Here is a 26,944-nt window from a genome sequence, read left to right on the forward strand (position 1 = left end):
CGAAATGGTGACGATAGCCATTTCCATTGTTCCTAGCGAATTAGTAAAGCTTTTAATCATTTTTGTTTTTAATTATGACACATACACTCAACAAGACAGACAATTTTCGTAGTAATTTACTGAACATTAAATAGTAATTCTGTTAGTGCCTACTTAAACCAAAAATAAAATATTACAACTACTGCGGGTCAGCGCTAGACTAACAATGCCTGGATGCATTCAATATGTCTACCTCCATAAATACAGTCTAGAAAAAAATGACCTTTGTTTTTGGTGTAGTATCACTTATGATTAGGTGATCCCCCCTTTATAAAATCAACAGTGACACTCAATCTTGCTCAGTCTATATAAATTATTACTACACAGTCACTATGAACCATTTAACTAACCAACCGTCAACCAATGTTAAGGAACCACTTGGTCCTTAGATACTTCAAACATCTTTCTCTGACGTATCCTCTTTGATGTACAGGCATGTACTGTATGTCTGACGGAGCCAGGGTCGCATTCCGACTTTCGGTAATGTGTCCATGTCCGTGACTTTGGAACCCATTATGTCATGTTAATCACACTGGGGTCTCTGAAACATGACCCCTCACCTTAGGCATCACTGGCATGTGCTTCTTAAAGATCATTCTTCAATGTAGAACCTACTGGATAGTCCACTTACAGTACTAAAGGTGCCTATATTTGAGGTGGCTATAGTTGAGGTGTCTAATATTTGAGGTGGCTATAGTTGAGGTGTCTAATATTTGAGGTGGCTATAGTTGAGGTGTCTAATATTTGAGGTGCCTATATTTGAGGTGGCTATATTTGAGGTGGCTATAGTTGAGGTGGCTCTATTTGAGGAGGCTATAGTTGAGGTGGCTATAGTTGAGGTTGGCTATAGTTGAGGTGGCTATAGTTGAGGTGGCTCTATTTGAGGAGGCTATAGTTGAGGTGGCTATAGTTGAGGTTGGCTATAGTTGAGGTGGCTCTATTTGAGGAGGCTCTATTTGAGGTGGCTCTATTTGAGGAGGCTATAGTTGAGGTTGGCTATAGTTGAGGTGGCTATAGTTGAGGTGGCTATAGTTGAGGTGGCTATAGTTGAGGTGGCTATAGTTGAGGTGGCTCTATTTGAACTCTATATGCGTTCATAACCATCTCTTTTCTCTCTGTCTGTTCTCTGGCTCCAGGTTCCACACATCTCGGGGACCAGCCGGCGCGGGCTCCCTCCATCCCCAGCTCTCCCTCCTCCTCCCCCCACACCCCCAGCGCCCTAGCCCTGGCCCTGGGTAGTGGAAGCTCCGACCCGGTCCTTAACGGAGGCCTGGGAGGCCCCAGCTCCGCGGCCTACTGTGGTGGCTCTGCGGGAGGTCTGTACCTTTCAGAGCCACTCTATTAATCAAACTATCAAACCCACTGCAGGGGGTTAAGAGAGAGAGAGGGGGACACTAGGTAGCAGATGTCCTGGGTGGTGAGTCTGTTCGGTAGATTGCTTCTCGTGCTGTGCAGCGGGAGGACACAATGTCTCGTCTACTGTTGTAGTTAGGTAATGTGAGGCTGCCTTCATAGTAGAACAACAGTGGTAAAATGGGTTTGTACTGTATTTATTGTAAGGAATGTATTGATCAACACTGTAGATTAGATCCATTACATCAGTTCATACACTACCAGTCAAAAGCTTTAGAACACCTACTCATTCAAGGGTTTTTCTTCCTTTTTACTATTTTCTACATTGTAGAATAATAATGAAGATATCGAAACTATGAAATAACACGTATGGAATCATGTAGTAACCAAAATGTGTTTTAACAAATAAAAACATATTTTATTTTTGAGATTCTTCAAATATCCACCCTTTGCCTTGGTGCCAGCTTTGTACACTCTTGGCTTTCTCTCAACCAGCTTCATGAGGTAGTCACCTGGAATGCATTTAAATTAACAGGTGTGCCTTCTTCAAAGTTCATTTGTGGAATGTCTTTCCTTCTCAATGCATTTGAGCCAATCAGTTGTGTTGTGACAAGGTAGGGTGGTATACAGAAGATAGCCCTATTTGGTAAAAGACCAAGTCCATATTATGGCAAGAACAGCTCAAATAAACAAAGAGAAATGACAGTCCATCATTACTTTCAGACATGAAGGTCAGTCAACACGGAACATTTCAAGAACTTTGAACATAGTTTCTTCAAGGGCAGTCGCAAAAACCATCAAGCGCTATGATGAAACTGGCTCTCATGAGGACTGCCACAGGAATGGAAGACCCAGAGTTACCTTTGCTGCAGAGGATAAGTTCATTAGAGTTATACCAGCCTCTGAAATGGCAGACAAATAAATGCTTCACAGACTTCAAATAACAGACACATCTCAACATAAACTGTTCAGAGGAGATTGTATGAATCAGGCCTTCTTGGTCAAATTGCTGCAATGAAACCACTACTAAAGGACACCAATAAGAACAAGAGACTTGCTTGGGCCAAGAAACACAAGCAATGGACATTACATCGGTGGAAATCTGTCCTTTGGTCTGGAGTCCAAATGTAAGATTTTGGTTCCAACAGCCGTGTTTTTGTGAGTGAATGATGATCTCCATATGTGTATTTCCCACCGTGAAGCATGGAGGAGGAGGTCTTATGGTGTGGGGGTGCTTTGCTGGTGACACTGTCTATGATTTATTTAGAATTAAAGCACACAAGCAGCATGGCTACCACAGCAATACTCCATCCCATGTGGCTTTTCCTTTATTTAACTAGGCAAGTCAGTTAAGAACAAATTCTTATTTACAATGACGGCCTAGGAACAATGGGTTTACTGCCTTGTTCAGGGGCAGAACGACAGATTTTTACATTGTCAGCTCAGGAATTTGATCTAGCAAACTTTTAGTTACTGGCCAACCTGCCGCCCGGGCTTACTGGGACTATAGTTCGTTTTTCAACAGGACAATGACCCAACACACCTCCAGGCTGTGTAAGGGCTATTTTACCAAGAAGGAGAGTGATGGAGTGCTGCATCAGATGACCTGACCTCCACAATCCCCCGACCTCAACCCAATTGAGATGGTTTGGGATGAGTCAGACCGCAGAGTGAAGGAAAAGCAGCCAAAAGTGCTCAGCATATGTGGGAACTCCTGGTTGAGAGAATGCCAAGAGTGTGCAAAGCTGTCACCAAGGCAAAGCATGGCTATTGGAAGAATCTCAAATATAAAATATATTTTGATTTGTTTAACACTTTTTTGGATACTACATGATTCCATATGTGTTATTTCATAGTTGTGATGTATTCATTATTATTCTACAATGTAGAAAATAGTAAAAAGAAAGAAAGACCAGTAGATGAGTAGATGTTCTGAAACTTTTGACCGGTAGTGTACATGCAGAATGTTCTTTCATTAGTCTATTGATTACTGACACCCCTAACACATGCTCTCTCTCTTTTTCCCTCTCCCTCCTTCCCTCCCTCCGTCACTACCTCCCCCCTAACAGGAACGACCCCCAGCTCGCCTGTCAGCCTCCCCAAGTCGCCCACCTTCCCATCAGGCAGCGGGAGAGGGCCCGGGTGGCCGACAGGCGATGAGTGTTCCATCTGCTACGAGAACCACGTGGACACGGTCATCTACGCCTGCGGTCACATGTGTCTCTGCTACACCTGCGGCGTCAAACTCAAGAAGATGTCCAACGCCTGCTGCCCCATCTGCAGGAGACAAATCAAAGACATCATTAAGACCTACCGTAGCACGTAGGGGGCCTTTGAAGCTAAGGGCCTCGTAACTGAGGGCCACAGGCATAAGTTAATGGGGAGAGGAGGAAGACTTTGAGGAAAGACTGATAAACTTTTAAGATCAGGGAAATGGACAATGAACAGTTCGCTCTGGTACTTTTGTGTGATGGATTTTGAGGAAGAATCTTGGTTTTTGTTTCAAATACCCATTTTTTTTGTTTGCTGGTAACAGTTAGTACACCTGCACTGCAAAGGTCTCTTGCATTTCCACTTTCCCTCTGACGCAGTGTGTGATGGCTTTTGAAGTGGCGGGTTTGCAACCGCGGCGAGAACTTCCTCTCTCAACTACAAGTTTTCATTCTTCTTGCCCTCTCCAAGGATTCAGGAAGTTTCAGACTTTGAGGAAAGACGTGAAAGTACTTTTTATTTTGTGGTTTAAGCCACTTCCAGACGACTGCCGCTCGTTTGCATGGAAGCAAACCAGGTGGTTTCAATTCAACGTTTTTGGTCTTGAGATGATGTATTTATGTTGAAGAGGAGAAGGACTGTTAAGTTCCAACATTTACTTCTTAACTTGACTCAACTTTGTCTGTAAAAAAAAAAACAACAGGCAAAATGTCTACCCTTGTCCACAGATAGTTCTTTATCAACATAACGTCTCAGTATGACACAACTTCTGTCTGTGTGTTACTTAGGCAAACTGCAGAGGAAAAGAGAGGACTTATTTGTTGCTCAAGGGTTGTGACTGGAAAGGGATGCATTTCTGCAGTAGTCATAGGATTCATCAATAGGAAGATGATCAAAGTTGTATAAAGTTGTGAAGTATAGGGACGTAAGTATATGACGTGTGAAGGAGGGCTGTATCACCTCTTGCTCCTAGACAGTAAGTCATATATTCTCAACCAAATGTATTTGTGTGGTAGTTCTATAGCACATTCATTGGTGGTAGCTGTCCTGTTGCGCTAGCTAGCTATCTGCTTGCTCTGCAGTGTCATATGTTGCACTGAAGTCAGTACTGCGCTCTCGGAAATGCCCCATCAAGAAAGGAGAGGATACATATTATTGTACACAATAAATTTAAGCAGCCATCAAAACCATGTCACTGGCAGCCTCAGCTCCCAATCCAATCCCAGAATTTGTACCCACATCACGTGACTGGAAGCAGGAAGTGAAAGTACATTTATTTGGTGTTCCTCAGGTCCAGCTGTTAACGCCCCAAAATGGTGACAGTTTACGCAAACACCAGCCCAATGCACTGTGATTGTTGTCATGGTAATAGCGTTCGACGTCGATCCGACACAGGTCCCTGCCTTAATTTATGAGCATTTACTTTGTTACCAACGGATGTGTGATCAATAATGCTTTGTTTCTATCCATAATCTTCACCAAGACCCCTTACTAAATACCAAATACGATGTTGTGTGTCAGAAGAAAAGCTTTCAGAAACAGGACTTCAGAAACTCAGAGGATAAAAAGCACATGAAACAAAACTGAGTTGACCCTAACTTATTTTTATAACTCAAAATACTTACTGGTCAGAGGTCATTTGCATCACAGACAGTCAGTAATATGTACACAACCCTAAACCCTATCACGGTACTATTCTAACATCTGCATAGTGCTTCCACCAGCAACAAATACCCTTCACAGTTACACACATTAATGTAGGGTTATGAGAGGTAGATGAGAGGTCAGTTACACACTTACCCCATATGACTTTTATCACTTTGGGGGACGAATCCTAATTTATACTTAAGTCGAATTATCACTCAGTCTCCCATTGACATCAATGCAAGACTACCTGAAAATGTGATTTTGTAAAAGTAAGACTTTTCCCCTTTATGATCAGTATGTGTCATGTATCCCATTGAAAATCCCCTCGTGCTTGTGTGTACTGGAGCTATAGGCCATAGCTTTCTGCCGAGAGCTGAAAAGGCAGTTTTTTATCACGTTTATCTTGCATCCTGGTGTAATTAATAGATAATCGACAAATGAATCTGGAATGTAATGCTGCGACAGTATTTGCCAGCTCTCTGTGTTTGGGGCAAATACTGACAGATGTTTCGTATACATCCTCTTTACACTCACAAACAGAACTTTGTGTTTTTATGATATTATATGCTACTGCTTGAAGTGTTAATTCACATTTTGAATGTTAATTTATGTTTTAAAATGAGGCAAATTGTTTTATTGGTGTGGTTAGTAGTATCGAAAGAGAAAAAACATTTTGTCAGCTTTCTTTTTCGATTGATAGTCATGATTGTAATGTTTGTTTTCTGGTTGATTGAAACCATGAAATAATCAGCTATTTCTACTTCTACTCTGTATCCTAAAGCCAGGAACGATATTATCTTGTACCTTCCACCAATACATAGGACTCCCTGCAGTATAGAATCATAACACCTCGTTGCTTTGGGTAAAAGACAAGCACAAATGAATCATTTTACAAACCCTGAATATTCAGACGCTGAATTTCTTTTGTAATTTTGACGTTGTTTTTTTATGCCTCCTTTCGAGTCCAAACCAGGTTTGTTTTTATAGCTCTTACCAAGTATAAATTAAAAGGCCGTCGTGGTATGGCAATGTTAAATGTCACTTTATATGAATCCTGATTGTACTTTTTAAATGGTCTAGTCTATAGGCAATCTCTAGCATATTCTATCACAGTCAAATTTGTGCTGATACTAAGTGTGCGACGAAATCCGAAATCCAATAAAAAAATAAATGTGTTATTCCACCTCGTAATTTGCAATGTCTGTGCTAAACGCACTTAATTTCCCCTCTCTTGACGTTTTTTTTTTTTTTACAGTAGTTTTTTTTACTGGCCCTTTATCCAAGGAATTGAACCCACAACCACTAATGTAAACAATAGGCATTGAACATACGGTCATGTCATAAATGCCATACCATACATTGACAACCTATAATAACGTAAAAGTAAAAAATGCATGCATGCAACAACAAAACAAGGCACCTAAATTGCTGCCTGTCATATTTATTGAGTTTACATACAGGATTAATTGAAGTGGTCTGACTCATGTCAGTACTCAGTGGCTTAAAGTTCAGCCCTCCACACAGATACTATGACTAAGGGCCCAGAATTGTTCCTGACCTAGTGACCTGGAAAACTCAGGGGCCCTAACTATAACACCAACCAGTTGTGGTGTGATACCAATTTACCAAAAAAATACATTTTTGGTTTCTCACCTGATTTTTTGTTGACCCGGTATTGTATTTATCTTCCATTGAAGTGTTTTGATCTCAGATCCTACTGTACTTGGGTGTTTGCTTTCTTCTTCTACTATCCTCCATTTTATAAAACCTTCTTCAGATATTACTAGACAGGTTTCACCTGGGAAATATACTTTATTTTCTGTCTTTTAGTTGTTTGAGTTGATTGTTCACGCCGTCCTAGTTAGTGAACTTTGGGACCAATAGAAGACAAGCTAAAAAATAAAATGCGACATCGCAATCTCCTCGGCCATCATTTAGACGGAGTTCAGGGGTCGATCAGAACGCTACACATAGAAACGTAACATAGGCTAGGTCAACCACGATTGCTCCTATTATCCATGATATAGAAGTATATATGTTCTATGTTCTGACTCATCCATTGTTTAAGATACTTTGCAAACCTGTCTTTATTTGAAAACTATTTTCCAAGTGATCTGTTTGTGAGCTATGTGAGTCGGACGATTGTGTCAATAAACTTTCCAGACGTGTTTCAAAGAAGTGTCTGTGCCGGCTTTTCTCTTAAAACTTGAATAGAACATAAATGACAAAAAAAATTGATTACAAGTTAATTCTATATTTTCTATCACATCTCCAATATCTTAATATGATTGGATTATCTCCCATACATATCCAACTACAACATGCACTTGATGACAAATTCTTATTTATTATATCCATACTCTTGATTTTAATTAATCCAGTAAATGTATTTTTTTTTAAACTTTTATTTAACCTGGAAGGGCTCATTGAGATTTGCAGTCTCTTTTTCAAGTGTGTCCTGGCCAAACTACAGGTAATCTAGTAAAAAAACAACATAGAATTCACAAGAGTATAGCAAAATCATAAAACAGCTAATTAAAAACATTAACAGGTCAGGGAACCAGCCTCAAATCAACCTTCCGAACAATAAAAATGCCCAAATAAAAAGGTAGTAAACCCCAAATGGCTTTGTAAATAAAGGTATACCAGTGCCTGAGCCTATGAGTGACTAGAGAAGGCCAGCCAACACTGGTATACAAAGTGCAGTGGTGCGTAAGGGTTGTGCGGTTTAAAATACAACTCAGTGCTCCATGGTAAAGGGTGTCAATTGATCTCAAACACTGAGAGGAAGCATTCATATAGAAAATATCCCCATAGTCTAGTATAGGCATAAATGTAGCTGATACTAGCCTCCTTCTGGCTTCAAAAGAAAAACAGGCCTTATTCCTAAAATAAATTCCCAACTTCCCAAAAAATTTTAAGTACATTTTTTAATATGCAATTTAAAAGAGAGGCCGTCGTCAATTAAAAATCCAAGATATTTCTATGAGGTTACTGTTTCAATCTGATTGCACTGTCAGGTAGTAATAGGTGAAAGGTTCAGAGGTGTATTTCTTGCTTTAGAAAAAAAACATTAGATCGCAGTGCTAGCTGTGCCACTAGAGATTCTGGGTTCGAGTCCAGGCTCTGTCACAGCCGGCTGCGACCGGGAGACCCATGGGGTGGCGCACAATTGGCCCAGCATCGCCCGGGGATAGGGGAGGGTTTAGCCGGTGGGGGGCCGGGAGCAGTGCATGCTGACACGGTTGCCAGGTGTACATTTTTTCTTCCAGCACATTGGTATGGCTGGTTTCCGGGTTAAGTGGGCATTGTGTCAAGAAGCAGTACGGCTTGGTTGGGTTGTGTTTCGGAGTAGGCACGCTCTCAACCTTCGCCTCTACCAAGTACAGAGCCCTGGGGCACACCATTACAGACAGACAATTTAACAGACATGAGCCCATCAAATTGAGTGCACTGAGTTCTATCAGGCATAGTTAGAAAACCATGCAACTGCATGCGCCGAAAGACCAATGCTCGATTGTGCTATGCTTCTTCCTGAAGCCCAATTGGTACATTGATAAGACAGAGTTAGTATATAAAAACTATTAGCTGTTCACTAACAAGGGTTTCAAATAATGTTACAATCCATTGATTAAGATTTACTGTCATCCCCCAGCCACGCTGATTGCATTGATCATGAACACAGTTTGCGTCAGCATCGTCGTAAAACACACAGGAATCCAAATAGAGAGGCTAACCCAGACCTACACAACCCTGACCTTCTGTGATCCAGTGGACCTTGGTGCTTTCAGTTGTATGTGATTTGGGGCACCTGTTACATCATGTGTTTTGGACGGCCCCAGCTGCCTAGGTGGTTTATGTTCAACCGGGGTCCTCCAGGGGACACCAGGCTTAGGGTCAGGGGCTCCAAGCACTGCAGGCAGCTACAGCCTCATCCAAATATCCCTCTGATGTCCCCAGATATACATATGTCTGTCAGTAGTGGATTAATAGCGTGTAAGACATGGTAATATCTAGGAGGAGGAATGAGGTCTGACAATAATCTAGACGATATATATCAAATCTGTCATCAAGGTGTATTAGTATCCCATGACTCTGTTATAAAGTGATGGGTCATAGTTAATGTGCATAGGTAATACTCTGTGATGATGGATTAAATGTTCATGTGTTTAAAAACATTATTCTGAATACATGCAGTCCTTATACCTGCTTTACAAAGGCCCTTGAGGTAAGACCTTCACAAATAAACAGATAAAAACCGCAAACCATGAGCTCAAACTCCCTTCTGGCTGAAGAGAACAGACCAGTTCAAGATTGCCATCTAGTGGATATATATAAATGGTTCCACTGACCAATGACAATCTGTTTTAGCGATGGGTCCTCCTATGGGAGCTTTCCTCAGCTGTCGACACTGTCACACTTAAATATGCCATCACCGTCACACCTGAAGATGACAGTGACATGGAATGAACAGAAGCACTAAGACCTTTACTTCAATATCTATCTGAAATATTCCCAAATGGTCTATGTGGAACCAAAAGGTGGCAGAAACACTGTCGGCCTCTAAGTGTTTGTTGCGTCTTTATTTGATACCAGTCATTCTAGAACCTTCCTGAAATACTCCAATACAGTCTTTATGTTGGACATGATGTCTCTATGTATTAGTCCTCTCGCAGCTGTTAGCCTGAGTGTTACATTCTCTTCACATCTCCCATAACCACCCATGATAAATGTGATGAATGCTCTGACCTTTAGATGCTGAGGGTAACTTGCACATGTTCTGTTGAACACGAGCATTTTGTGGGGGTTCGATGGGGGTTGGGTGGTTGTCCTAACGGGAGGTAGGTGTGTACATTTTTCGTGTTCATTTAGGCGTATGCGATACATCTTTCTACATGTGTATAGATGTCAGGATGGCACAGTATGATTTTTCCCCCCTCCATCTTTCTCATTTGCAGTAGGTAGGGCTCTACCATACTAGTTCATCTTCATTTTCTGCCCTTACAATTTTTACAGTTCTCTCATAACTCATACAATATACATCTACAACAAGATAAAAAAAAAAAATTGAACAATCCAAGTCTAAATATACTTATTCTGATTTATACCATACAACAAATGAAGATATATGTATCATTCAATAAATTTACTGTCATCTACAATTGTATGTAAAAGTTATAAATAAATCTAAATATGAATGTATGAGCCATATCAGCTCAGTTGGTCCTGTGTGGCTCAGCTGGTAGAGCATGGTGCTCACAATGACAGGGTTGTTGGTTCTATTCCCACGGGGGACCAGTATGGGGAAAAAAGTATGTACTTTTGCGTCTGCTAAATGACTGAAACATTTAATAATAATACTACTGCAAATATTCTGCTTCATAATGTATGGCGTGTGAATGTCCAGGCTAACAAATGAAAACAGAGAGGCAACATGAATTAAACAAAGATAATACATTTAATAGTGTTTCTCTTTAGGGGCAATGCAAGATACAATGTAAACATGAATGAGACACAACAACAACAAAAAGGTTTTCAAAATGAGAACGGTAAAAAGGGACAGCCCTGTTTTCAAAAAGAACCGCTGGCACACAGACCAATTGTTACGTTTCCCGTTTAAGAGGAGACTGACTCGATTATTTGTACATTTGCTGTACTTTCACATACACTTATTGACTCACTGATGCAAAATCATGACATGTCCTGACATGTCCTGCTGCTTTATCGCCTTGTCACACTGAATGACTCCGGAAGGAATCCGTTTCTCTTGAGCTCCAACCTCCCATGACACCTTAGTTTTGAAAACAGGACTAGTCTCTAGAGTTGTCTCTATAGAGTTGAACACAAATGTTGCATAAGAATAATGCAAATAAAAAAAGAGAGAAAAACAAATACTATCGCAACTCCTTTGGTCCAACTCGAAGCACTGGTGGTATGATGTAACAGAGTTGACATGCTGGTAGTGGGTCATTATTGTTTCAAGTTTGGGTATAAGGACCTAGACGGTTTACAGAGCATAGGTTTAGAGAGTATAACTTTGGTTTGAGGCCTTGTCTACAAATTAGGTATTTGTGACAGTGTTGGAGATTTGCCACACTACCTTCTACTCTAAATAGGAATTAGACTATAACTGGTGTCACTGAATGCTCATGAAGGCCTTATCTTAGGTAATAACAAGACGTTTGACTACGCCAACTAAAATGTATTCAGTGACCCCTCAAATGACACGCATCTTTATCTGACAAATCCTCCCTCAAGAAAATATGGATGTGGCAATAAATATGGTCCATATTGGTACCCATACAAAAAAAGGAAGGTAGTTTTAAGCAGTGTGAGCAGTTATTGCTAAGAGTGATGTGACATGATGTATCTGTCTGAGGGTAAATTAAAGAGAGTATAAAGTAGTCATTAGAACAGGAAGTCAAACAGTGAGAGTCTCAGCACGGCAGGAAACACAAAAAAAAAGAACCAGCATGTTCCATTCCTCAGCCATGCAATACATTAGCATTCTAAACAATGCCCCAACGCCACCTGTTGTGTTAAGTAACACTTGGCGTAGTCGGCAGTCCCATTCCACCTGTCTGAAGCGTTACCATCAGTTCTAGCACTGAGTAAGCTTTTATCCCTCTCATTTTCTTCTTCTTTTCTTTCATTCATTGACTTCCTTCATGAGCAAACAACATAAAAATGTCACTCTAAAAAAGTTATGTTCAACATACCTACTAAAAACAACCCTTAGGTTAAACACCTCACATCCCTTTCACAAACACTTACTACTAACTTTCTCAGAACATCACATCTCCTACCACCCTAACCTACCCCTTCTCTCATTAACCTGGCTCTCCAGCCTCTCCCTTCACACCAGAAGAGAATAAGCCGTCAGACAGAAGTTGAAGCTTCACCACAGCAAATGATATATAGCTGAATAAATCAGACACATGATTAATATGCCACCCGCTAAAAAGCTGGAGAGAGACAGAATGAGAGAGACAAAGAGTGAGAGCATCTATCCATCTTCGACAGCCACAATCTCATTCTTTTTAGATTAGCCCCTTGTGGCTGTGTTTCCCCGCTATCAGGACGCCACCGGCACGAGACTTACTGGGCTTCAAAACTTTAACTACCGCAATTAAAATTGTGTTTTGATAATGAGATTTCACCGTCACGCATCGTACATGGATTGTTCATTAGCCCAAGCTGTGGGTGATGGGAGAAGAGGAAGTATGATGCAGTGTTATTCATTGTCTCTGATGGAAGCTGTTGCTACTGGTTTTAACAGAAGTCTAGTCAGCATGTCCACAACTGTATCCAGCTCCTCTGTCTCTAACTCTCTCTCTCTCTCTCTCTCTCACTCTCTCTCATTCTCACTCTCTCTTGTTCACTATCTCTGTCTCGTTCTCTCGTTCTTGCCATGTCATCTACATTCCACAATCTGATCCATCTCAGGTTTCCCAACGCATCCCACACACAACCAACCTCATCCCTGACCTCCTATCTTTCTCCTGACCTCACCTGCACACAATCCATCTCATCACAGTGCGCACGTCCTCTCTCTCAAACACACCAACACACAATATCTCACATCACATGCTTCTACGACCCAAACCTCATACACTAGATGCACTCAACATATGCAATCTCTTTGTTCTTCCTACTCCAAGTGACTGGGAACTACAAGCTTCGGTTGAGGCAAAAGAAAGAAAAAGAACATGGCGGAAGTATGGTGGAATAGGCCAAAGCGTGAGCAAGGAGGCACTAGTAAAGGAAAAGTAGAAAAAAAAGAGCCGTGAGGAAGAAAGCCATTCCGGCTGGTGCTATCTAGGATTACTAGGCTTAAGGGAAGGTCATGCTCGAGAAGGCCCGCCAATTTGTTCAAATAAAAACAGAGAAAGGAGGCAGGGGCAGAGAGTCGAGGCAGTGTGGCGTCAGTAGGGACGGTCTCACTTGGCTGAATTCGCAAATATGGTAGAGGCTCTAATCTATTCTCTCCGACATGAATGGCTTCCCTCGTCGTTATGTGCGTGTGTGGCCCCTGCATGGGTGCTACTTTACCACAAATCTGTGGCACCCTCCACCAAAGTTAAAACTGAAGGGTGTGTGTGTGTTTCTTCCCTCTAAAACCCACTGGAGGGGAAAGGAAATGAACCGAGACCTTCCAAAGCCGGGAAGCACCTTAACTGTAATGTGGGGATAAATCATCTGTAGAGGAAACTTCTAAACCAACCAGTTTTAGTGGACCTCAAGAACATCACTGTTGTAATCTGTGGACAAAGAACCAAACCCATGTAGTATTTTCTCTCTTTCTCCTCAGAAGATTCTAAACATTCGGAACATGGTCAAGTCTGAAATGAATTCCCATGGGGCTTAATCGAGGACATAAAAAAGTGTTTTCTTATATTTGGTGGTAGGTATAGGTTTGGAAGTGGATGGATTAAACTACGATGGCCCTGTAAGTACACATTCCCGACAAGACTACCGCTTAACAGTTGACATTACGCGGTTGACATCTGCAATGGTTCCAAATGTCACTTTTGCCATGGAAACAGGGTTGAAGAGGCCGGCATGGCTTGTGTTCAAATGGCATGGAGGCATCTGCGAACTGTAGGTGGAGGAGAGAGACTCTCCAAAAACAAAAACATTTTGTTCAGGCACAAACGTGACAGCTCGAAGGCAGTCTGGTGAGTACCTAGAGGCCCTCGATGCTGACACAACTCTTACCTCTGTGGATCTGTGGTAGAGAACAGCTAGATGTTAACGAGGTCGGAACCCGGGTCATTGGGTTCTGCCGGTGCCATTCACAGTCCACAAGCCACGCACGCTAGCCAGGAGGAAGGACCAGAAGGGATTCTTACGTGGCCATTGGTTAAAAATCCTGTCCATCATGTCACAACATGTTGTGCTGTAGCTCAATGGAAGTAAGCCTCTCCAATGGGATTGGAGAAGGTTCAGTGCCATTAGCAACTGTTGCTCTTTTGAAAAAGGCTAATATAAAAAAAGCAGTGGACCTGAAATGAGTCATGACCTAAAGGTGTTTACATGACCGATGATGGCTTGAATGGATTAAGGGATATACAGTATATTTTTGGATCATATCTCCTTAGACAAGAAAGGTAATGTTGATCATGTTTTTCCATAGCTATGCTTTTTAAAGATGCCTATTTGTATTGCACATTTCCTCATTATTACATTTCTGAAAGATGTTCAAATACAATGGGGTGAAAACGAAAAACAAAGAAGACAAAAATGATATTTTTGACCAAATCATTTTAAAATTATAAAAAAAAATATATACATAATACTGAATATGAAAAAGTCGAGCTTGACATATTACAATTCCCTTGTAATTTGCAGGCGCAGGCAGAGAAGCCATGTAAATTGAGCTCAATTAAACAATAGCGATATGCATTAATATGTGCTGAAGCGAAATGTTATGGGTGATTCAACACGTTTACATAATGCCTTCGTCGAGGGGAGGGAGATGGGTTAGGGGTTCTGTATCAACTGTAGTCGTACTATACATAGACCTAATTATTGATTTCCATTGCTTTACATGGGATATGATGGGTGAGATAAAGAGCATTTTACCCTCCATTTGTGAAGCAGAACTAACTTCAGCTTCTATAGTATGCAAGGGCTTGAAATTCATACCAAATAGACTGTAGAAATATCAAACATTTTTACAGTCTATCACACATTATTGACTTTTGTACTAGGTTGCGGGGGTCTAGTCCAGTCTAGTGAGGCAGTGGATAAATATTTGATTGTCAACCACAAATGGGAGGTAAAAACATTAGTTCAAAATAAATAAGATTTGAATCAGGCATTACGTACAGACCAATAAGGAGAAAGGAAGTGTCCATGATTCTGCTAGTTGCAGCACACAGCATGGGGGGGAAAAAAACGTCATTTAGAAGGTTGAAAAAAAAGATAGCCAAATACAATAAAGTGAACTAAAAAAAATGATAAACTACAAAAAAAACCTGACTAACTCTTAGCTGCATTAATATTTGAAAACATTCAATTATGTACAGGCATTGTGTAGTTGGTAGTTTCACTGACCAGCAGTGCATTTGGTATTGCATTTGTAACTGCCGGTTTGTAGGGCAACATGGAAAAAAGTATGTTGCAGTAGCATTCGTCTCCCACAAGAGAGTACCATGTACAGTATCCAATTATTATATTGTGAGGAGCATTGGCATCCTCCAATGACTTAGATATTTTTCAACTCAGGAGTTGAAAAACTTGAGGTAAAAAAAATACGCATATTAAATAGTTTTTAAAAAAATCAATAAATAATATGCTGAGTATTTCAACTGCATCCTTACATTAATGCACTGTAAACAAGTGTTAAGGTGCATTAATTCACAAAAAACGGAACTTCAATCTTCATTATTGTCTATGTGTGATCACACTGTAATAACAACATACAACTATGGTTGGCTAAAACAGATATAACTGCGATCTAGCAGGTACAATACTTTGTTTAATACTATAATACTGTCCAGCAGAAAATGTCATGAAAAGTTAGTGTTTAACCTCAATTGAGAAGCTCACACACTGTTAGAAAAATATTTCAGCAGTCTTGAACACCAGCCAGTTGAAATAGTACTTCATTTGGATTTTCAATTGGGGATCGTTTTGAAGTAATATCAGTATTGAGTTTGGGGAAAACGTATAAGTAAATAGTAACTCAAAATAGTCCTGCAGTACTATTCTAAATCCAGTAGATACCAAACTACTTTTAAAGAAAGGAAGTAAACATAAACTCCATTGCATACCACATAAACCAATACTGCACAGCAATATCCACATGTTTCAATATGCTTTGATTTGGGTTCAGAAAATCCAGAGCCCAGATGTTATCATAACATATATTTTTTTAAACTTCGTTTTAGGTATTTTTTTTAATACACTGTATTAGGCTATTTGTGCCCATAAATAAATAGTAAATCTACAAAATAGCCAATGAAATGATATTCTGCATTGGTTTAATCACATTGTGGGCTCGAAGCTGGGATTTAAAAAAACATTATTAAGCCATATTTCCAGTACTTATTTTCTGTGCAACTGCAACTGCGATTGCTACACTGTATACAGTAAAGCGTATATAAAAAGATATTTGTCTGGGACTAATACAGACAACTTAGTGTGTAAACATATTGTGTAAAGTAATATCTTGGTGGTAGGTAATACTTTTTTTTAAACTGAAAAGCACCTTAAATTAGAATTTATTCCCCAATAAGTATACTTTAATTAGATTTCAAGCTTGGCAGATTTTGGCTTTATTTGCATGCAAGATTCTGCAGGCTTGGTTGAAAATATAGAATAAGAAGTGGGACTACAAAAACAGGGTGAATCTACAAAGTTCGTCTAATTACGTGTACCTCAACATAGATATTCCATCAGTGAAACTTCAGAGATCCGAGAGGAAACTTTGACTCTTTCCAATTTTGGGCTGTCGGTGGAGTGTTACACAAGAAAGCAGAAATACATCTCTAAGGACAGACAGAAAGACACAGAGACATTAAAGAACAAAACATACAATAATGACCAAAAAAAAGAATCAAAGGATTAGTCATTTTAAGTGAGTCAATTGTGACTCACTGAGAGTCACTGATATCTCTCCCTTTCTCTTGTTTTTTTCTTATTTGATTCTGAACATTTTACTACAACACTCTAGATTGATCCTATTCGCTCGGTAACGTTCCTAAAACACTCCTACTCAAGTGATTCTCTTGAACGTTACAAAAATAATTTTGGGGGTATTCATGCTCAAAGGCCTATGGCACTGTCATACATTTGTTAATGACGTTGATTCACCGATGTGTTCCGTCCACTTCTTCGAACCCCCATTCAGTTGATCATCTACAAAAAGGCACCTATTTGGCAGTACAGTCACAAGGGCAGGTATAAGGCTTGCCATCATTGCCCATCTATCTTCTCTTTCTAATGTAAACCCCTTCTAGAAGGTGTCGTGTCAAATCGCATCATTCCAAAGTTCCAAAAACATATTTGTGTTTCTAACACTTGGGTTGGCCAACCCCGTTTTCAGTCTCTCGTTACATCCCATATCGCACACAAAAATCTGGACTTTTAGTCTTTTATGTGTACATTTTAGAAATAAAAGTGTCTCTTTCTCATTATAAGGTTAAAACAATTTTTTTTTTTTACATAAAGTATTTCAGAATCAATTATTTGTTTACATATTTGGAGCATATTGCTTGTGGTAGCTCTTGTGGGGTAACATTCTTATGGAGTGATGTCATCACCAATATTCTTAGAGACATCATCAAAGGGGGAATTGTTATTATTATTAGGCCATTACTTCTTCCTCTCTAGGTAGTTGGAGGGGACCCAGCCCTTGCGGGGGTGCAGGGCATCTTGGACCTTGCAGTACCACCACCCATTGGGGTTCCTGTCTAGAACCTCCAGGCAGGTGCCCTCAGGGAAGCCCATGGTCTCATCGTCCCCCCGGTAGTCAGCAATGGAAACATATACCTCCCTCCCCAGGTTGTTATGGATCAGCTGGCTCTTCTCGATAGGCTTGGGCCTGACTGTGGAGACGGGGATACCATTACGCTGCACAACAACCCCAACCCTGCTCAAGGCATCCGTCCCGCCACCGGCGCCAAATCGTTCCGCCGAAGACCCCCTGGTGGTGATAGAGCGCTCTGAGGGTCTCGATCGGGTCTCGACTGTGACGGGTTGCGCACGCACAGCGTTGAAAGAGGAGTTACGGCGCACGCCAAGGGTAGCGGAACCGGAGCGGTACTGGTCGGTACGATACTGGTTGTGGGCGGCCAATGACTCATTCCGCCTCAGGGAACTTGTCATGTAATGTTGACTGACCATGGCGGGCTGTGGCGCAGACACGAACACGGACTGGGGTCTGACGGCAGACTGCGGTCTCACCCCACCGTTCCTCATTCTCGCGGCTCCGTTAACCAGCACAGCCGGCTTGGAGAAGCCCCCCGGAGGCTTGGAGGGGATGGGGGGAGTGTTCCTCGATCTCAGACCCCCTGGCGTATGGTGCACCTGGTGGTGATTAGTGAGTCCCTGGAGGTTGATATCGTTGAGCGCCAGCACGCGCTGCTCATTCTTCTCCAGGCTGTTGGACTTGCTCCCGGGGCCGCTGCCCGACCCAGAGCGCTGCCCGTCAGACTCGGACCCACCGCCGTCCCTCCCTTGGCGGATGGGCTCCAAATAAAAAGTGGGCGCCCAGCCTTCCTTGTCCCGCCAACGAATGTACCACCAGCCGCTCTCCTGCCTCTCCAGGACTTCCACCTCCACCCCAGATGGAAAGCTCAGCTCTGACTCCTGGACCTTGTCGTAGGCGTCTGTGGTCCGGTATAGGTTGAACCCCTCCAGATCTGAATCTCCCCGGCTCCCTTTGGAGTAGATGGAAGAGAGGTCTGAGGTGCTGTTGCGGGAAGAATGGGAGTCCTCCGACGAGATGACGGAGGCCGTCTCTGAGTCTTTGAGCCCATGGACGGTATGCCGGAGTTGTCCCGTGGGCCTCAACTGGCGTCTCAGGGAAGTGATGTCCATCCTCTCAGGGCACTGTGGCTCTGACTTGGTGGTGAGCAGAGGTTTAGGCCTCACCGAGGGCTTGAGCTTGGTGGAGGGGCTCTGGCCTATCCTTTGCTCCACCGTCCGGATGCCTGGAGGTTTCCTGGAGTCTCTACCCGATTCGTCTGAGGACAACCTGGGGCTGGTGTCGGCTTTGGCTAGGGACTGGCTTCGGCTCAGCTCTGGGGCAATCTTCTTCAATGGCTTTCCCCCTGCTAGAGGTGAAGACCCTGAGGGTTTGCGGGGTACAGTCGAGGAGTGGTAGATCCTTGGGGAGTTGGAACCACCGCAGCCTTTGGCCGAAGCCCCTTCATCACCACTACTGCGCCTGAAGCCATCGTTCTCATAGATACATTCTTCCTTGGCCATCTCTTCAACGGACCTGAAGGACCTTCTTCTATAGCTGATAATCACAGGGGAGGTCTTGCAGACCGGAGGAGAACTACGGTACTTCTCACAGACCACACTGTTGATTTTCACCTCCAGGGGGCGATGTATTGTCTCTCCCTTCAGGGAATCTGTGTCCGACTCGCCCTCGCATCCAACAGCAGGAACGTCGTATTCCGGTTCCTCATATACTGTGGGCCGGCTGGGGGATTCTGGGGCTTTGGAGGATGAGGAGATGGAGTGACTGGGTGAGGGTGATGGCATCTCTTCTGAGTCTTGCTTTTTGGTGGGTGGAGCTGGGGGCGGGACTTTGGGGCGTGTAAGCGTGCTGGTTCGTCGGCTAAGGTTGGGTTTCTTGCGTTTGTCGATGTAGGAGCAGGGGGCCCAACCCTCCGTCTCCCCAATCTGGACATACCACCAGCCCCCGGAGTTCTTCTCTATGACCTATAGAGAAGACAGGTGGGAAGATAACCAACAGTCAGACACACTTGATGGAGCTATCACTTTATAATCAACATTCAGCCTCACTTGAACTTCACACTGATGAAAATAGTATTTTTAACAATGGGTCCTGATCAAAAGTAGTGCCCTATAAAGGGAATAGGGTGTCATTTAGGTAGACAATGTTTCTCATACATGTAGATCTCTTGAGCATTGCGGTTATACAGATGTAGGATCTTAATTTGATCACCCTGCTGCAGAAGAACTTGGCATCTATAATGCACAGGGAGAGGGTCAGAGTAATAGTGTCCTATCTACTGCTGTTCTCTCCCTCCCTCCATCATCCCCTCCACTATCACACCATCATCCTCCCCATTGACAGATGTAGGCCCTTGATTTGATCACTCTGTTGCAGGATGGCTTTCCTGCAATGCAAGACACTTAAAACTTGTAGTGCAGCCTCCCGGGTGGCGCAGTGGTTAAGGGCGCTGTACTGCAGCGCCAACTGCGCCACCAGAGACTCTGGGTTCGCGCCCAGGCTCTGTCGTAACCGGCCATGACCGGGAGGTCCGTGGGGCGACGCACAATTGGCCTAGTGTCGTCCGGGTTAGGGAGGGTTTGGCCGGTAGGGAAATGCTTGTCTCATCGCGCACCAGCGACTCCTGTGGCGGGCCGGGCGCAGTGCGCGCTAACCAAGGTTGCCAGGTGTTTCCTCTGACACATTGGTGCGGCTGGCTTCCAGGTTGGATTGCGCTGTGTTAAGAAGCAGTGCGGCTTGGTTGGGTTGTGTATCGGAGGATGACTTTCAACCTTCGTCTCTCCCAAGCCCGTACGGGAGTTGTAGCTATGAGACAAGATAGTAGGTACTAAACAATTGGATACCACGAAATTGGGGAGAAGAAGGGGTCAAATTCACACACACAAAAAACAAACTTGTAGTGCATTTGAGATTTTAAAAGTCTTCTGAAGTGAGTAATTTCCACTTTGAAATTTCAGACTTAATTTCCCCTTAAGAACAACGTATCAACCCCTACAAAAAAAACATGTAGATTCATTATAATCCACATAATAATTCCAATTTCCCAATTATTTTCCCTGCTGTAGCAAACTGGCTCAAATTACATCCTACATATTCTAGGTATCATTCTTGGTGCGACGGTTAGAGAAATCAAAACAAAAGCTCCTTTCTTCTAACGTGAAATGTCCACCCTGACATCCAGCTGGCCTCTATACAGCACGTTGCCAGCATCATCAAAATGAACAGACCGCCAAGGTCATATCTATGAAGCTTCAGCAGCTGTGTCTCTGGTGAGCTGTCAGTTGTCATTAATATTCCATGTGCTCAGACAGATTTCAATACCAACATATGTACAGCGGTTCTGAGCATAGAGATAGATCATATAGACAGTAGCCTATCCATCTATCCAGAAACAAAATATCTGTGTATATATACTGTATCTATCTCTAAGATTCTGGGTGCTTACGTCAGCTTTTTGTCCTCCACGGAAACTGATGCCATCAGAGATGCAGGACTGGAACTCTGCGATGGTGTAGTACTCCGCTTCCACAGTAGGGGGCTCTGGTGGCTTGGGTAACTGGAAGCCCTGCACAAACAAGAGGAATAGAATAAGAAGCAATCGTGAGTTCAATGTTCTATGTTTATGTTTAAAAAAACGTTTTCTGATACATACTGTATTTGAGAGTGACTTACCAGATTTGTTTCTCTTCTAGGAGGAGGTTTTTGTCGGAGGTTGGGAGAGCCTAATGAATGGAATCATAGATTAGAATCATTTACTGTCAAATGTAGAAATGATAGAAGGGCAATTAGTAGTCTATTATACACACATAACATGCGAGTACAAACCTTAGTATATCCGTAAAACCCCAATCAAAATGTTATATCACCCAGCACTATATATGTTTTTATTGCATTTTATTACACCCAAATATTAGTCACACAAATATATCCCAGCACCCAAATATTAGTCAAATAGATATATATTAGCACCCAAATATTAGTCTAATAGATATATATTAGCACCCAAATATTAGTCAAATAGATATATATTAGCACCCAAATATTAGTCTAATAGATATATATTAGCACCCAAATATTAGTCTAATAGATATATATTAGCACTCAAATATTAGATTCACACTATACACCTTCGTCTTTCCATGTCTTACCTATAGCCTCAAAGCCTATGCAAGAAGAAAACAATATTTTACTTCCGTCAAGTAAATAGTCTAATTTGAATCACCATACAACTCCATAATCGATGACACTCACCTATCGACACTCTGTGTGGAGCGACACGTGCTACAGCAGGGGAACCAGGTTCTGTCTTCCCCTTACTGTCCTGTAGAGGGCCACTAGCACCAGGGCCCAGGCTAGGACTGGAGGTACCCATCCCAGATCCAGAACTCAGCCCAGGATTCGGACCTGGGCCAGGGCTGGGGCCGTGGTCGGGGCTGGGGTTATAACCTGGGGCATAGGGCATGGGCAGGCTGATCTCACTCTTGGAGATGTGGCGCTCAGGACTGGTGGAATCTCCATCCGTTTGGACATCCTTCGAATCAAATCAAACTTTATTTAAACTGCATTTTTTACAGTAAAAAAACAATACAATAAAAGAGATATATCAAACAAAAGCTAATAAAATAGACTTAAAGTGCTTAAAAACTAAAAAGCTAAAAGTTCAATCAAATGAAATCTTAAGTTAAAAGCGAAACCTTAAAACCGTACCTTCTCACTGCTGGACTTCTTCTGGAGCAGGTTGCTGATCTCCATGATGTTGCCGATGATCTCCACAGGGCCTGTCAGGGTCTTCTTCCTACCTGGGGATGAGAAGTCCTCCTTCATCTTCTTCAGGTATGAGGCAGGGGCCCAGCCCTCCTTCCCCAGGTACCTAGCAGCAAAATAGGGGAGGAAAATGGAAGTTTACTCACCGGTCAAATAGTAACCCTTAACGGTCAAATAGTAACCATTACCGGTCAAATAGTAACCCTTACCGGTCAAATAGTAACCCTTACCGGTCAAATAGTAACACTTACCGGTCAAATAGTAACCATTACCAGTCAAATAGTAACCCTTACCGGTCAAATAGTAACACTTACCGGTCAAATAGTAACCATTACCAGTCAAATAGTAACCCTTACCGGTCAAATAGTAACCCTTACCGGTCAAATAGTAACCATTACCAGTCAAATAGTAACCCTTACCGGTCAAATAGTAACACTTACCGGTCAAATAGTAACCATTACCAGTCAAATAGTAACCCTTACCAGTCAAATAGTAACCATTACCGGTCAAATAGTAACCATTACCAGTCAAATAGTAACCCTTACCGGTCAAATAGTAACCCTTACCGGGCAAATAGTAACCCTTACCGGTCAAATAGTAACCATTACCAGTCAAATAGTAACCCTTACCGGTCAAATAGCAACCCTTACCGGTCAAATAGTAACCATTACCAGTCAAATAGTAACCCTTACCGGTCAAATAGTAACCCTTACCGGTCAAATAGTTACCATTACCGGTCAAATAGTAACCCTTACTGGTCAAATAGTAACCCTTACCGGTCAAATAATAACCCCTACCGGGCAAATAGTAATCCTAACCAGTCAAATAGTAACCTCTACCGGTCAAATAGTAACCCTAACTTGTCAAATAGTAACCCTTACCGGTCAAATAGTAACCCTTACCGGTCATATAGTAACCCTTACTGGTCAAATAGTAACACTTACTGGTCAAATAGTAACCATTACCGGTCAAATAGTAACCTCCGGCCGGTCAAATAGTAACCCTTACCAGTCAAATAGTAACCCTTATCGGTCAAATAGTAACCATTACCGGTCAAATAGTAACCCTTACCGGTCAAATAGTAACCCTTACCGGTCAAATAGTAACACTTACCGGTCAAATAGTAACCCTTACCGGTCAAATAGTAACACTTACCGGTCCAATGGTAACCATTACCAGTCAAATAGTAACCCTTACCGGTCAAATAGTAACCATTACCGGTCAAATAGTAACCATTACCAGTCAAATAGTAACCCTTACCGGTCAAATAGTAACCATTACCGGTCAAATAGTAACCATTACCGGTCAAATAGTAACCCTTACCGGTCAAATAGTAACCATTACCGGTCAAATAGTAACCCTTACCAGTCAAATAGTAACCCTTACCGGTCAAATAGTAACCCTTACTAGTCAAATAGTAACCCTTACTGGTCAAATAGTAACCCTTACCAGTCAAATAGTAACCCTTACCAGTCAAATAGTAACCATTACCAGTCAAATAGTAACCCTTACCAGTCAAATAGTAACCATTACCGGTCAAATAGTAACCATTACCAGTCAAATAGTAACCCTTACCGGGCAAATAGTAACCCTTACCGGTCAAATAGTAACCATTACCAGTCAAATAGTAACCCTTACCGGTCAAATAGCAACCCTTACCGGTCAAATAGTAACCATTACCAGTCAAATAGTAACCCTTACCGGTCAAATAGTAACCCTTACCGGTCAAATAGTTACCATTACCGGTCAAATAGTAACCCTTATTGGTCAAATAGTAACCCTTACCGGTCAAATAATAACCCCTACCGGGCAAATAGTAATCCTAACCAGTCAAATAGTAACCTCTACCGGTCAAATAGTAACCCTAACTTGTCAAATAGTAACCCTTACCGGTCAAATAGTAACCCTTACCGGTCATATAGTAACCCTTACTGGTCAAATAGTAACACTTACTGGTCAAATAGTAACCATTACCGGTCAAATAGTAACCTCCGACCGGTCAAATAGTAACCCTTACCAGTCAAATAGTAACCCTTATCGGTCAAATAGTAACCATTACCGGTCAAATAGTAACCCTTACCGGTCAAATAGTAACCCTTACCGGTCAAATAGTAACACTTACCGGTCAAATAGTAACCCTTACCGGTCAAATAGTAACACTTACCGGTCCAATAGTAACCCTTACCGGTCAAATAGTAACCATTACCGGTCAAATAGTAACCATTACCGGTCAAATAGTAACCATTACCGGTCAAATAGTAACCATTACCGGTCAAATAGTAACCCTTACCGGTCAAATAGTAACCATTACCGGTCAAATAGTAACCCTTACCAGTCAAATAGTAACCCTTACCGGTCAAATAGTAACCCTTACTAGTCAAATAGTAACCCTTACTGGTCAAATAGTAACCCTTACCAGTCAAATAGTAACCCTTACCAGTCAAATAGTAACCATTACCAGTCAAATAGTAACCCTTACCAGTCAAATAGTAACCATTGCCGGTCAAATAGTAACCATTACCAGTCAAATAGTAACCCTTACCGGTCAAATAGTAACCCTTACCGGGCAAATAGTAACCCTTACCGGTCAAATAGTAACCATTACCAGTCAAATAGTAACCCTTACCGGTCAAATAGCAACCCTTACCGGTCAAATAGTAACCATTACCAGTCAAATAGTAACCCTTACCGGTCAAATAGTAACCCTTACCGGTCAAATAGTTACCATTACCGGTCAAATAGTAACCCTTACTGGTCAAATAGTAACCCTTACCGGTCAAATAATAACCCCTACCGGGCAAATAGTAATCCTAACCAGTCAAATAGTAACCTCTACCGGTCAAATAGTAACCCTAACTTGTCAAATAGTAACCCTTACCGGTCAAATAGTAACCCTTACCGGTCATATAGTAACCCTTACTGGTCAAATAGTAACCCTTACCGGTCAAATAGTAACCATTACCGGTCAAATAGTAACCTCCGACCGGTCAAATAGTAACCCTTACCAGTCAAATAGTAACCCTTATCGGTCAAATAGTAACCATTACCGGTCAAATAGTAACCCTTACCGGTCAAATAGTAACCCTTACCGGTCAAATAGTAACACTTACCGGTCAAATAGTAACCCTTACCGGTCAAATAGTAACACTTACCGGTCCAATGGTAACCATTACCAGTCAAATAGTAACCCTTACCGGTCAAATAGTAACCATTACCGGTCAAATAGTAACCATTACCAGTCAAATAGTAACCCTTACCGGTCAAATAGTAACCCTTACCGGTCAAATAGTAACCATTACCGGTCAAATAGTAACCCTTACCAGTCAAATAGTAACCATTACCGGTCAAATAGTAACCCTTACCAGTCAAATAGTAACCCTTACCGGTCAAATAGTAACCCTTACTAGTCAAATAGTAACCCTTACTGGTCAAATAGTAACCCTTACCAGTCAAATAGTAACCCTTACCAGTCAAATAGTAACCCTTACCGGTCAAATAGTAACCCTTACCGGTCAAATAGTAACCCTTACCGGTCAAATAGTAACCCTTACCGGTCAAATAATAACCCCTACCGGGCAAATAGTAATCCTAACCAGTCAAATAGTAACCCCTACCGGTCAAATAGTAACCCTTACTGGTCAAATAGTAACCCTTACCGGTCAAATAGTAACCCTTACCGGTCATATAGTAACCCTTACTGGTCAAATAGTAACCCTTACCGGTCAAATAGTAACCCTTACCGGTCATATAGTAACCCTTACTGGTCAAATAGTAACCCTTACCGGTCAAATAGTAACCTCCTACCGGTCAAATAGTAACTCCTACCGGTCAAATAGGAACCCTTATCGGTCAAATAGTAACCTCCTACCGGTCAAATAGTAACTCCTACCGGTCAAATAGTAACCCTTATCGGTCAAATAGTAACCCTTACTGGTCAAATAGTAACCCTTACCGGTCATATAGTAACCCTTACTGGTCAAATAGTAACCCTTACCGGTCAAATAGTAACCCCTACCGTTCAAATAGTAACCCTTATCGGTCAAATAGTAACCCTTACTGGTCAAATAGTAACCCTTACTGGTCAAATAGTAACCCTTATCGGTCAAATAGTAACCCTTATCGGTCAAATAGTAACCCTTACCATTCAAATAATAACCCCTACCGGGCAAATAGTAATCCTAACCAGTCAAATAGTAACCCCTACCAGTAAAATAGTAATCCTAACCAGTCAAATAGTAACCCTTACTGGTCAAAAAGTGCATCTTGTGTTGACTACAAAGTCATTACAAGCAATACACTGTGATTGACACGTATTCAATAATTATTTACGATGTCAAAGGGAGTCTTTATTTAGTTTATTCTCCCACTGACTGTCTACGACCACTAGATGTCCTCATACACATGAAAGAACATAGACTGATTCTGAGCAGAGCAGTATAACACTGTGGTGTGAGCCAGTAGGCTGCTGGGGAGGGGGGCTAATATTAATTGCTG

General features: G+C 42.0%; 2 protein-coding genes across 2 annotated transcripts in view; one reads left to right on the plus strand and one right to left on the minus strand.

Moving 5' to 3' along the window:
• LOC109892654 (E3 ubiquitin-protein ligase NEURL1) overlaps window positions 1-7,428 on the plus strand; it is a 60,406-nt gene extending 52,978 nt beyond the window's left edge. Inside the window, exons 5-6 of the mRNA XM_020485386.2 lie at window positions 1,176-1,355; window positions 3,462-7,428. Of these exons, the coding sequence (XP_020340975.2) occupies window positions 1,176-1,355; window positions 3,462-3,718 (437 nt within the window). The 3' untranslated portion in view covers window positions 3,719-7,428. The remainder of the gene's footprint in view (window positions 1-1,175; window positions 1,356-3,461) is intronic.
• A 3,257-nt stretch (window positions 7,429-10,685) lies between these two features.
• LOC109907938 (SH3 and PX domain-containing protein 2A) overlaps window positions 10,686-26,944 on the minus strand; it is a 107,619-nt gene continuing 91,360 nt past the window's right edge. Inside the window, exons 13-17 of the mRNA XM_031831354.1 lie at window positions 22,394-22,556; window positions 21,938-22,217; window positions 21,359-21,408; window positions 21,132-21,251; window positions 10,686-19,650 (exon numbers count right to left, since the gene is read on the minus strand). Coding sequence (XP_031687214.1) covers window positions 17,572-19,650; window positions 21,132-21,251; window positions 21,359-21,408; window positions 21,938-22,217; window positions 22,394-22,556 — 2,692 coding nt within the window. The 3' untranslated portion in view covers window positions 10,686-17,571. The remainder of the gene's footprint in view (window positions 19,651-21,131; window positions 21,252-21,358; window positions 21,409-21,937; window positions 22,218-22,393; window positions 22,557-26,944) is intronic.

Source organism: Oncorhynchus kisutch, linkage group LG1, assembly GCF_002021735.2.
Source record: "Oncorhynchus kisutch isolate 150728-3 linkage group LG1, Okis_V2, whole genome shotgun sequence".
In the NCBI taxonomy this organism is placed as follows: domain Eukaryota; kingdom Metazoa; phylum Chordata; class Actinopteri; order Salmoniformes; family Salmonidae; genus Oncorhynchus; species Oncorhynchus kisutch.